Below are 12965 nucleotides of genomic sequence, written 5' to 3'. Positions count from 1 at the left end.
GGATATAAAATCTTCATGGAAAACTTTATGGATTTCTAGAGCCTATTTTGATCCCCTACCTAAGTGAAATTTTTATAGTTGCATTGGTCACACAGATATTATAAAAAAAGCTAAAATAAATTATTTCATGTTATTAATCAGTCTCTAAAAAGGAAGAAAAATGTAAATTGCACCAAAACTGATCTGCAAGAAAAACATGTATCTTGTTACAGATAGTGCAAATACATACTTATAAAATATTTATTTCTATTGTCTGTATACTCAGTGTATATGGAATAAATTTAATAAGTATCAGAGTAAATTTGATCAGTTAGGCTATATATTTGCTTATGATGCACCCATTCATAAACACAACTTTAAAAAAGTACAGAGTATTTTAATATTGGTAGAGTAATAGACCTGTATTACTCATCCAATTTCAAGTGTTATTGAGATATTTTGAAGATTGGCTAGATCAATACAACAGACCTAGGCATGATAGCTAAGTGGTACTTTACTAGCAAAAGGAGGTAAGACAAAGGGCCATCAGAGGAAAAGTCCAGAACTAGACACCAGGAACTGACAGTTAGTACTAGAAGTTGTAAAATACCACCAACAAGGTTTTTTTTTTTTAAAAAAAAGCAGTAAAATACAAAAAAAAAAGTTATGGAGAAAAATGACTTGGATAAAAACAATGAGCCTCTTACTCTTTTCTGATGTGCTTTTCTGAAAACATTCTGTTGCTATCAACTGTTTTGCTGTCTGAGAACTACAATAAAAAAGCCTATTGGGAAGGTTGATGGAGGCTTGGGTAAATGAAGGATGGCACCACTAGAACATTGAACTTTGAGTGGAATTGAGCATAGATGTTTTGAGAGTTTAGTTGAGATACCAAATAATGTTTTAAAAGTGGTATGCAACTTTTGTTTATTTTACAAGTTAATCTAAAATGTACTAAAGTTGATATTTTCACTCAAACCATAGTATATTCTATATACTGATTTTTGTCAATATAACATGGAATAGTGGTGCAATAAATCACCATTCAGAGTTGTATCAAAAATGTATTTAGTTGTATTACAGAAGTGTCTAGAGCTCCCACATCTGTTAGGCTATATACAGAGTAATGCTTTTTCTACACGAGCACTTTTGTCAGTAAAACTGTCAGTCAGGGATGTGAAAAAAACACCCCCTAATTGACAAAAGTTTCACTGACAAAAGCGCCAGTGTGAACAGCACTGTCAGTGGGAGATGCTCTCCTGCCAGCATAGCTATCACCACTTGTTAGGGGTGGTTTAATTATGCTGGCAGGAGAGCGCTTTCTTGCCGGCATAAAGCGGCTACACAGGAGACCTTACAGCACCGCAGCTTCAGCAGTACAGCTGTGCCACTGTAAGGTCTGTAGTGTAAACAAAGACTAAGATACAATCCCTGTCCTGAAGACCTTACAATCTAAATAGACAAGCCAGACAAAGGGTGGGAGGGAAACAGAGGCAGGCATAGATATAGGACAGTGACAGAGAAGAGAACATTTATGTCCTAATTCCTAGTCTGGTGTCCTCTCATACGGTCCATGTACAACAATCTCAGAAGTGTATATTGCCTTTTCACTGAACACCCTAATAAAAATATTTTGAAATATGCTATTTTAGCATATGAAAAGATGACTGGCTGTATAAGCTTCATCGTTTAACTTAATTATCTCCTGTGCCAAAGCCATTACCTGTCTGTAAGGCTTCTTTCATCTCTGCAAAGGAAAATTTGCGATCTGCATGAAGCTTTCACTTAAACTTGCCCCATCTACTGTGTGCTGATTTTTATCTTTCACATTTCTCATTTAAAATGCAAACTGTAGAGTTACTAATCTTCCAGTTTTCATCTTGATGAAAAAAAATACAAAGGATTAAGAATCGAGTTGCTCCAGTTTGGAAATGCAAAGAGGGGGAGAAGGTACAGGGAGCCTCCCTCATCCTGGGTTAGATAGGAGCTGCTAGAATGGCAGTGTTTGTCTTCACTAAGTGCATGACCAGGAGTACTCCATGCTCTGAAGAGTATATGGGCAGAGGTCTACCCAGGGTGCTACCCTTTGAACACTGACCAGCAGTCGGAGATGTCATTCTATACACTGTAATGGTGAATATGGAATGAGGCAGTGCTCCAAGGGAATGTGTGCTCTACTGAAGAGCCATGCCTCATTCTTATGGTCTATTACCATGCACATTAAATGACACAGAGCTCTGTAGGCCATTATGATCACAAAATATTTTTTCTCAAGAACTCTGTCCTATTGTGTACAGAATGGCAGTATTGTAAGGACTGAGTTATGGGGAACCCCTACCTAGTTCCTTTGGAGAGGTGGGCTGCATGATTACAGTGAATGAGGAAGAGGATCATACACTGAATACTCAGGATACAAAATTCTCTGAGCACCATCCATCCTGCACACTGATGGCTGAATTAAAGTAAAGGGAATGTAAGAATCTGATTGAGGCCTGAATGAGGCAGGACAAGCAATTTCAAGGAGCGGGTCTGGCTTCCCTACCCTTATCACAGATCCTGCACTTTCAAGTGCCCTCGGCATTTTGCAACCTCCCCTATACCCTCCTCACCCCTTGTAAAGGACAGTACATGAGGGTCAGAGTGTGACACATACTTGGCTTACATTTCACTTCATCAGTCCCTAAGTTCATATATCAGTAGCTTTAGCTGGAAGGAAAAGGAAGGGGCAGTTACAGGGTTTTCCTTATTTAAGTGGTGCTTTTGCTGTAAGCAGTTTGTGCCCTGGGACTACTGAGAAGAGCTTATCTGTGCAGGGATATAGTCAATGTCTGACTGCAGTAAGTGGAAAACAGCAGTAAGAACTTGTTTTGACAGTGTTCAGAATGTTTAACATGCCCGCCAAAGGATTATTTAAGATTTGTGATTCCCCACTCATTTTGAAGATGCCTGTGACCGGATCCATCTTACACCACCATGTACCTCTGCTGTACACTGGACTGACTTATTCACATAGTTAAATTTATGTGCTTGAGAAAGGGGGGGGGGGAAGCATGGATGTTGGGTGAACAGCTGGCTCAGGGAGGCTAGCCCCCAGCCCTGCCCCTTCTGCCCAAGGCCCTTCCACACTCCTCCCGCTAGAGCCCAGAGTCCCCCCCCACTGTGGCCACTGGTCTCTGCCCCAGGCTAACGCCCCAGCCCCAGAGCACTGGGAGGCTGAGCAGCGTGGCCCCAGCTGGGGCCATGGTACAGGGGAAGAGCCACCCTCAGAGTGGGAAGCAGGAGGGGAATTGAGGGCGGAGTGTGGGCAAAGCCACACCCGGCTGTTTGGAGAGCTCAGCCTCCCCCAGCCTATGATACCCACCCACCACCCATGGGGGGAATTAAAGAAAACTTCAGTGCAGGGGTGCAGGAATACATTTGCTCAGTATCAAGGAACTCACTCAACTGTGCTCCTGTTCTACCAGGCCTACCTCCAGGTCCCAGGAAGGGACCCACACCCAGAGTCTTTCTTTGCAGCAAGTTTTTGTTCAGGTTTTCTTTTTTAATTTAATAGATCTTGAGGGGTTTTTTTTTTCTCATGTATTGTCTGGCTTTATCTGTTCAAAATGATCCTTGCACCAGGGTGACTTTCCTGGACTGGCAGACTGGAACAGTTTCATGTTCTTTACAAGTGTTGCCTCTAATTTTTCCTTTTTGGTAACTGAAAGAATCCACATACTAAAAAAGGACCTTGAATCCCCCTATACCCATAAGATAATAACATTCAATCACGAGACACTGATTTCCTACACGTAAGAATCATTGGTGTTTAAGGTGCACTGTTCAGTGCAAAAGATTCTAGCTCTTCTGGACAGCTGTGTTCTCTCTCTCTTGTTCCTCCCAGGGGAGGAGGAGTGGACTTTAGTTATGTTTTTGTATTGGCCATATATTCATTTAATAGTGCTTATTGGGAAAAGGAAGAAAGTCCAAAAACTTCCTCAATGTTGAATCATAAACATCATGAACTAGTGATGTTTATTTAGGAGAGAAAAAGGAAAAATACATTGCCCGCCATCATTAAAAAGAATGAGAGTTATTGTAACTTAGTCTTGGTAAAGTAGATTTCTGTGAACCAGTAACTACAGAAGCCCCAATATTAACTCCTAGAGTTGAATTGCTTCCTAGTTCATTAATCTGATTCATACTGTAGGGCTCTCTTATACTTTTGAGAGGCTGTGATGTGCTGTAGCAGGGGGAGGAGATGTAGAGCCTGAATGGGAATTGCTGGAGGCATTCTGTGAAGGACACAAGCAGGCAGAATGCTTCTGAGAGCACTGGGAAATATGCTCAGAAATGACAATGCTATACCGTTTTATAAGGTATAATGTGTGCTTCTCCCTCCCCCCCCCCCCCAGTACTATTCTCCATTTACAAGAAAATGTGCACAGGAAACAGAGCCAGAGCTAAACCTACCTGACCATGCCTTCTCTAGGGCATGGAGTGCCCATTACCTTGCTGACCCCTCCCCCCACACACCCCATTTGTGCTGGAGAAAAAATAGACATTCTGGATACCCTCTGTGTAGGTGCACAGCGGAAGAGACTGAGGGACAGGTTACATGTTTTCTCTCTCCTACTTGTTTATTAGTGCAGGGCATCCAGAATCTAACATTTGTAGACTTTATTAATTTAAGGATGTAATGATAATTTGCAGACATAACATCTTGGACTGTGATCTTTTCAGATCACCTAAACCAAACCAGGTCAGGTTTGGTTAGTCCCTACTTGGAAACTTCAGGAAAAACTCATATGCAGGGAAATGGTGTTGGTGTTTCAGTACGTGACACTCTTTGCTCTGAGTCAGTACCCCAAAATAATGATATAAGGGAGAACTGTGCAGCTAAAAGTATCATCTCTCAGATGGGACAGAATGCACCTTTCCTGATGAAATGTAAAACTAAGAACAACTTGTCACCAAAAACAATATAGCACTTTTTTTGCTAGAATTCCAGCGTTAATCAAATTCAAGTTTACTTACAGTTTCCACCTGTAGTTTTAATAGGGTTTGCTCTTCACTTCTTGACTTAAACTGTAATGTAGCGTTGCTGTACACTCTTAAATAGTAATGTATTCCATTTCATAAGTGGCTCTGTTTTATTGGTAGTTAGAGATACATGTGATATTTATTTACAGAACCTTGGCATTGTGTATCTGTATTTCTACTGCTTGTGGGAAAATGTCCTATAAATTCCCAGCAGTTCAGATCTCATAAACCCTGCTTCCTACTTAAAACTGTAGTCTGATCTCCTCCTACAGATAGTTTGGAGAGAAGCCAGTAACAGGACTGCGGTGGATTAAACCAGAAAAAATATCCCCAGCTGGAGGAGGATATTTAGGCATGCATACAACCAGGCAGCTCTGGATTCTGGGGGGAACCTCTCAGCTACTCTGGCTTGTTCCAGCCTGATGATGTCAAATCTGATCATTGAGAGGTGCAAATTTTCATTTTGATTGAAGGCCTTTGAAATATCTGTCTGCGGTTAAGTGGAAGTGCGAGCTGCATCTGTTGACAGATGACCCTTGCAGAAAGGATTAGTAGCAATGACATTTAAAACAGAGGCGCTAGGAATATATATTCTGAATCCTAGTGCAGGTTCAGGAAAATAAGGACCATCCAACTTTAAAGGGACAGCATATAATCCCTACTGTCCGGAACAGAGGTGTGTGTGTCCTCTGTGGTGGGCTCATTCTTTCGGGCCAAAGATTGGATATGTGTCAGGGTGCTGGCCCTTTTGGACGTCAAATTACAGCTATGTGATCTGAAATACACTTGGGGGGGGGGGTCCACAAGAACACTTACTATTACAAAGATTTACCCTTCTCGTGTATAAATTGCCTTTTTGTTTTCATTCATTTGATCATTGCCTTACCAATGAGAGTATGGCAGCATTTAAGTTGGGCAGCATCTAGAGCACATACTTAAGGAAAACTAAGTGGCCACTCTAAAATCAGAATTTTACCTTGGGGTACTTAGCTGCACATGAACTAATTAACTGTAGGCCCTTTTGTTTGTGTGCCTCATTCTTCCACTGTGGTTTGCTGTACACTATGGAGCTCTAAGGTGCCTCACAAGGATTCCTCAGCTGGAAGGTAGAAGCATTAAATTATTCAATTAATACGTATGAAATGCACAGAGAATTGGGATGAAAGCACTGTGATAAAGTGGTTGGCCCCTGTAAATGAAGCAGGTCTGGCATCCCTGTACTGGAACAGGTGCTCTCTGTCTGGCCAATTAAGAAGGTGGGGCAGCACCTGGAGGCTATACAAAATTAGGGAGTGACCCAGAGAGTGAGAATTCTGGTGAGTCAGTCAAAAAAAATCAGGAGAATCAAGAAAGTCTGTGTGGAAAACTGCAGAGAGCAGAAAAGCTCTCTAGGAAAAGGAAAAAAAAAAAAAAAAAGGGGGGGGGGGGAGGACTTATCTGGATGCCAGTGGAGGGGCTAGCTTGCTGACTTTCAAGGGCCAAAGCCAGGGGTTGAAGGCTGAAAAGGGCTGGGGGCTAAGAAACCAGTGAAGGGGCAGCCTGCTGTTCCTCCTGAGTCAGAGAGAGCAAAGGCTGAAAATGCCTGGAGTCTAAAAACAAACAAAGGATGATGCCTGTTGGCTTTAAGCTGGAGCCAAGAGCCTTTGAGCGCTGAAGCTGGGGAACAGTGAAGGAACTTGTCCATGTACATTTCCAGGGCTGGAGAGCTGGACCCAGAGGAACCACCAGAAAGCCAGAGTGAATGAGGGATGCTCCCAGCTAAGAGACTGGGGGGGTTCCTACTGGGAAGGAGCAGGCTTGTACTCCAATTGGAAGGGCTGGAGTGGCTGCCATGGTACAAGAATGAGAGAAGGCTACAATGAAGAGCTAGGGCATGGTGAGTGCTGCTAGGGTTGCATCGGAGAGCCAGGGTGTGATCAGGGACATTGGGGTTGTATTAGATGTGTTGCCTAGATTATGGTGCTGGGACTTCATATGCACAGGGCTTTCTCTTCTGATCAATTAACTCCACAAGGGCTCTTTGTACTCAGAAAAACACTTTAGACTATTTGTGGGGACTGTGATGCAGGGAAACTGATATAAGTGTATCAGTCATGGTGTAGCCTGCCATGGAGGGTGCTCTAAGTGGGCCTGCCTCATGACAAGCACCTTTATTTGTAGAATTTTTTAAAAAAATTATTTTTGAAAGGGACAGCCCTCCAGGTCCCCCAAGGACAGAACTGTTACTGAGAACACAAATGAGAACACTAACCCAGGAGCTGCTCAGAAGATTTTAAAAAAGGAGATCCACACTGATTTCACAATTGTCCTTCTGTGTCTTTAGGACATTACAAAACAAATGCTATTAAGCTAGTGTCAACAGTCTTCAGAGTTGATCACTTGGGAAGATTTGGCTGATAGTTGGTAAAGTGCATTGGGATTCTTTGGGATAAGAATATCCTTATGTTTATTTGTTTGTTTGCTGCAATGTGTCACTCGGACTGTCTCTGGATCTCATGGTTTCCCTGGCTACCACAAGAGCATGTCCTTTATGCATAATCATGTATTTTATTTTAGAAATAATTTAAGGTAACCAATTTTATTGCTCATAAAAATGAGAAGCCAATAGCAATGGCTTAAGCAACCATAAGCAGAAGATGTGTGCACTTTTAGAACCATTGCTGTCATCCTATTTCAGAGCATTGTGTGTATGATGCTTCATAAAACACATCAGTCCTGACCTTCTACACCTCCGCCAGCATTATTGATCTAGTGTAATTTCATGGATGTCTTTTCTCTTACAAGTAACATACAGATATCTAGATTGTAGGTTATGCACTGTCAATGAAATCTAAATAAAAGAATTACGTAGCTTTGTTATTTGTTACTCAAAAGTTATATGGAACAATTTCCATTTTGTGTAACAATTGTTTTGAAGTCTTAGCTTGAGTGAACAGCCTTAATCTCCTTATCTAGGTATCTAGGTGTCTATATCCAATCTGATAGAGAAGAAAATGAAAAAATAAACATGGTATTTACAAACTAGAAACCAATGTTAAAATGGATGTAGTATATCTGCTTAACTTTAAAATTGAAATATTGTGATAGTATTGGGTGTTGTGAATCTTAGTAAATTGTGCAGATTTTATTTAAGTGGGGGAAAATATGCAGCACAATGAGTTCTGAAGTTAAAGCATTTTAGAAAATGTCCCTATTTTGAAAAGACAAATGAAATTGCATCTCTCTTGGGTTTAACAAATGCAGCCAAAAGATTTAAACTGCTGCATATTTATTTTAAATGGTATTTGAACATTACGTGTAAAACAAAGTTGTTCCTTGAAAAATATATTAGGGACCAAATATATTCAAGCAGCACAGAGGCTCGCAAAATATTTATGGTAAGTGTCCAGCCCCCTAAAACAATATTTTGCATAAGGAATTTCTGAAGTATATTTTTCAACTCTTCATTCTTCTTGATATTATACAGAGTATCAGCAGGTGCAAAACTGGGACTGTGAAGTCAGTCAAATGACAGTAATCAACAACAGAAAAAGATAAAAAGTGGATCCATCTAGCTCAGTGGTTTGACCATTGGCCTACTAAATCCAGGGTTGTGAGCTCAATCCTTGAGGGGGCCCCTGAGGGATGTGGGGCAAAATCAGTACTTGGTCCTGCTAGTGAGGGCAGGGGCCTGGACTCAATGACCTTTCAAGGTCCCTTCCAGTTCTAGGAGATAGGATATCTCCATTTATAAATAAATAAAACACCCATTTGTGGCACCCTACACCTGATACATTCTGCCCATTTTGGGGCCTTGCCCCCAAATTCTAATGCCTAAAAGGAAAACTGGTGTAGCCCCTTCTACTGCATTGACAAAAAACTGAACCATCATGCATCCTGGTACATGAGGGCTGCAAAAACCCAGATCCAGCAGCTGGGTCTTGGCAACTTCTGTCCCTAAATTCTGTAAGCGTGATAGAACACAAATACTGCCTGTGCATGGGGCCCTTCCATTTTTGGCACAAACCCCCCAAGTTGTACTGTCCAAACCTATATCACTGCTCCTACGAGACAAGAAACTCTATGCTCCAGCACATCATTTGCAAGACAAAGCTAAAACACACATTCTGTGCCTGGGTTTTGCTCCATCTGGAAAATGTTCTATTGGATGTGTAGAAGCCAAGTGTGTCTGCTCTTATTCCATTATAAAAATATCATTGGCTACATCCTGGAACATGAACATGTGAAAATTCCAACTAGGCACCTAGATCCAGCAGGGTATAGCCAAGTTTTTTTCACTTACAGTATGGGGATTTATGGCCAAAGCATTCTGTGACTACTGGACAGTGGAAATTGAGTGATTGCAGTCAAAAATTGGCAGGATCAAGATGCCAGGTTCTTTGCACTGTTCTGTGGGAATTTGGTTGGGTCTGGCCTTGTTTTAGTGCAGTAGAATAAAACTTATTCTCTACTGCTGTTGTGGAATATGGCAGATGAGGGATAAAAATTGTCTGGCTCCAGCTACTGGAACCATTGTTATGCCCTTATTCTATTGGAATGCATCAGAATCTAGAAACTTTGATGTACCTAGGGGCTTGTTCTCTATTCATGTAATGGAATTTTGGGGATTGCTGCCCAGCACTACAGGCTCCACTACAACTCAAGTGGTATCTACATTTTGTTTGGGTTTGTTTTTGTTCTTGAAGCATCTCTGCACCAGGGTACACCCTTTTGGGGAAGGGGGATGCAGTAGTTATACCTGTTCTCTATTCACAGTGTGCAATTTGGGATGTGGGCCAAACCCTGGCAAGACCCAATAGGAACCCTCAGCACCATTGTGAACGGAGCTTGTGCTTAGCAGTCTGTTTCAGGCTAAATGAGAGTTTAAGTTTCTTCTAAATTTAAAACTGACTTACTGGCGTGTGAAACATTAACCGAAGTTGCTTATTTCTAATAGTTGTAATGACAGTGAATTAATGAACAAACTGACTGTAAAATCTGAATGCCTGGGATTCACTGTAACGGCACTGGGTGGAAACAGATTAAACTCACGAAGATTTTTCTGCAGTTGGAGTAGATGTGGTAGCATTGTGATTGATTTTATTCATTTGGGGGTGTGTAATGGGTGTAACTGCAAGAGTGTAGCGAACTGCAACCCTGGCGGATGCTGGACATGCCCCTAAAACGGGGCATTTAAAAGTAAGCGTCTGGAACGCAAAATCACCACTTTATATCCCCACTTCCAAAACCGAGTCGGGGCAGAGGCTCGGAAGACTCGTTAGCCTTTAAGTAACCCTACCAGTGAGACAGTCATAGAGGCAGTGCAGCGGCATCCTGCAGACGCCCCTTTCTCTCCCCCCCCGCCCCATTCTTGCTCTGTCTCTCTCCCTCTCTCCAGTCTAGCCTGACGCAGGCAGATCGAAATCACCCTTAACAACCCAGCCTCCGGTGGAGTGGTGCCGGTGGGGTTCCGTTTAAGATTATGTCTCTAATCCTCCTTCCGTAGCTCAGCGCGGCTCGCTGCCAAATCGCCCAGCCACACGGCGCAGGCTGGAGGCGTGTTTAAAGGGCGAGCGGAATCTGCCGGCGGCAGGTCGATCGGGAGCGATCGGCAAAGTTGGCTGAAGTGGGAAGCTGCGGCTACTTCGGGGAAAGTTGCTGGGAGCGGGGGAGAGACCGGCTGCGGAGGAAGGCGCCCCGGGCCCGAGGAGGAGTATGGGCACTTTGCGGGATTTACAATACGCGCTGCAGGAGAAAATCGAGGAGCTGAGGCAGCGGGATGCTCTCATAGACGAGCTGGAGCTGGAGTTGGATCAGAAGGACGAACTGATCCAGAAACTACAAAACGAGCTCGACAAGTACCGCTCGGTGATCCGGCCCGCCACCCAGCAGGCGCAGCAGCAAACCTCCAGCACCCTGCAGGGGGAACACAGGACCAAGAGGCAGGCAATTTCAGCCGAGCCCACCGCATTTGACATCCAGGATCTCAGCCATGTCACCCTTCCCTTCTACCCCAAGAGCCCACAGTAAGCAGGGTTTAAAGCGTTGTGTACATCCTGTCTTTGGTAGTTGAATGGTCTCTGTATTGTCTGTCCATCCACTTGTTTAGACGAGTCCTGCACCTTCTGCTTTCCATTTCTGTTCTCATTCTCAGAAATATTCCTCCTAACGCTTCTCTTGGGCTGCCCACATTTCTTCAGCCACGGGAACTGCACGCATTCCTATTCCGTGGTGTCTTTGTCAGCTGTCCAGGTATTACCGAGCCCACTGGGAGCAGAGTTCCTAGACCGTGAAGGGGGAAAGCGCATTCTCCCTATTAATGGGGTAAAATTGCCCATCCAAAAAATAACCCCGCTAACGGCTGCTTCATCAGACTGTCTTTTCCAATGTGGTACGTTTTTATGTCTGTGTTTGTGCTCATGGTTTCTGCCCTGAATTTGTCCGCATTGCTGAATGGTTGACGTTTGAACTATATGAAGCAAAATAGAATTTACTATCCTGATTAAGGTGTACGCTGATTCTTAGGGGGGGGGGGGAAATAATCAAAGGTTGCTAATTCCTGAGCTGCTGATAGCTAGCATCCAGAAAGGCAAATCCAGTCTCCTGATTTCTTGTTTTATTCGGTATTACATCTGACAAGTTTGGGTTTTTAAAAGGTCTTACCTGACGCAGATCCATAGTGTTACTGGTTTCATAGCGCTCTGCTCAACTGCTTTGCACGTTTCCAGGGGTCCAGGCTGCATCTGGGCTGTGGCTGCTAGCGCTGTTCTCAGGTTCGCACATTTTTAGGTTTTAAACATCATCCTTCGGGACGCATAACTTGGATATAAAAATTGGCTCTTGGCTATACCTTAGCAGCCAAGCCTACCGAACTCCTAGAGGAGATTTAAAATATAAATCCGACACACCACACCCGTTAAACTGCATTTCAATAATCACGGAGGTTGTGATACAACTGACAAAACCAAGGAAATTCCGAGGTTAAAAGTTGCATTGCATGTATACACTGAGCCAATTATGGCTAAGTATTAGAGCACATGTTGTCATGCGCTACTGAGAAACTCCTACACTGTCTATGCGCAACAGGAGTGAAGGGCTGAGGGGAAGAGTGTTTCCTTGCTTTTTTGTTTTGTTTTCCATCCTCTATAGTCTTTGTCTACATCTCTTTGTAACTAGACTGCTCTAGCTGTAACCTGACTGCTGAAAACTTGGCAGTTGTCCTTGGTTCAGGTGTGTAAGAAGTGTTTTCACTGGTGCTCGTCATGAAGCATCTCCCCTTCTGTCTGGAGTGAGAGAAGGTGTTCATAGTTCGATGGGGCAGGGAATGTAGGTAATTGCGGATGTGGTTTAGAATGGAGTGTCTGCTGCTTTTGGAGCGCAAAATCAGTTTTTGTGGCTCACCTAACAGAACGCTTATTTGGCGACACAAGTTCTCACCCCACTTCTTTCTAGTCTTGTAAATTAATTTAATGGCAGACATACCTGTGTATCTAATGAGGTATGTGGCCTTGTCTACCTACTAGACATATTTGGATAATGAGGAGGTGATAAACTGACAGTTTCCTGGATAGTTTATAGTTCTGTGGCATTTTATTGGATTTTATGGAGGGCTCTGGAGTAATAAATATCAAGCAATTAAATTTATTAAGATAAAATGAGGGAGAACTAGTTTGGGGTGAACAGCGATCAACACCAAGAAGAGACCTTGCATCTGAAGAAGTGAGGTTCTTACCCACGAAAGCTTATGCTCCCAATACTTCTGTTAGTCTTAAAGGTGCCATAGGACCCTCTGTTGCTTTTTACAGATTCAGACTAACAGGGCTACCCCTCTGATACAAGAGACCTCTTGTCAACGAAAAATAAAGCTGATCAAAGCTTTGCCGACTGTGTAATGTGGAGTGAAAGGTGAGGAGAAGATGGTGGGTGAGTGACAAGTGTGGGGAGTTCCTTATCTGCCATTCTGTCCAACTACAGGAAAAACCGGG

General features: G+C 43.0%; 1 protein-coding gene across 2 annotated transcripts in view; it reads left to right on the top strand.

The window, feature by feature from the left end:
- The window catches only part of PRKG1 (protein kinase cGMP-dependent 1), an 895613-nt gene that overhangs the window by 71196 nt on the left and 811452 nt on the right, over nucleotides 1-12965 (top strand). Inside the window, exon 1 of one of the 2 annotated variants that reach the window (XM_034775034.1) lies at nucleotides 10391-11006. The exons of the other annotated variant lie outside the window; for it this stretch is intronic. Coding sequence (XP_034630925.1) covers nucleotides 10696-11006 — 311 coding nt within the window. The 5' untranslated portion in view covers nucleotides 10391-10695. Of the gene's footprint in view, nucleotides 1-10390; nucleotides 11007-12965 lie in introns of those variants that run through there. 2 annotated transcript variants of the gene reach the window in all.

This window comes from Trachemys scripta, chromosome 7 (genome assembly GCF_013100865.1).
Source record: "Trachemys scripta elegans isolate TJP31775 chromosome 7, CAS_Tse_1.0, whole genome shotgun sequence".
Lineage (NCBI taxonomy): Eukaryota > Metazoa > Chordata > Testudines > Emydidae > Trachemys > Trachemys scripta.
Note: the sequence above shows the minus strand (reverse complement) of the source record. Positions and strands in the feature narration are given on the sequence as shown.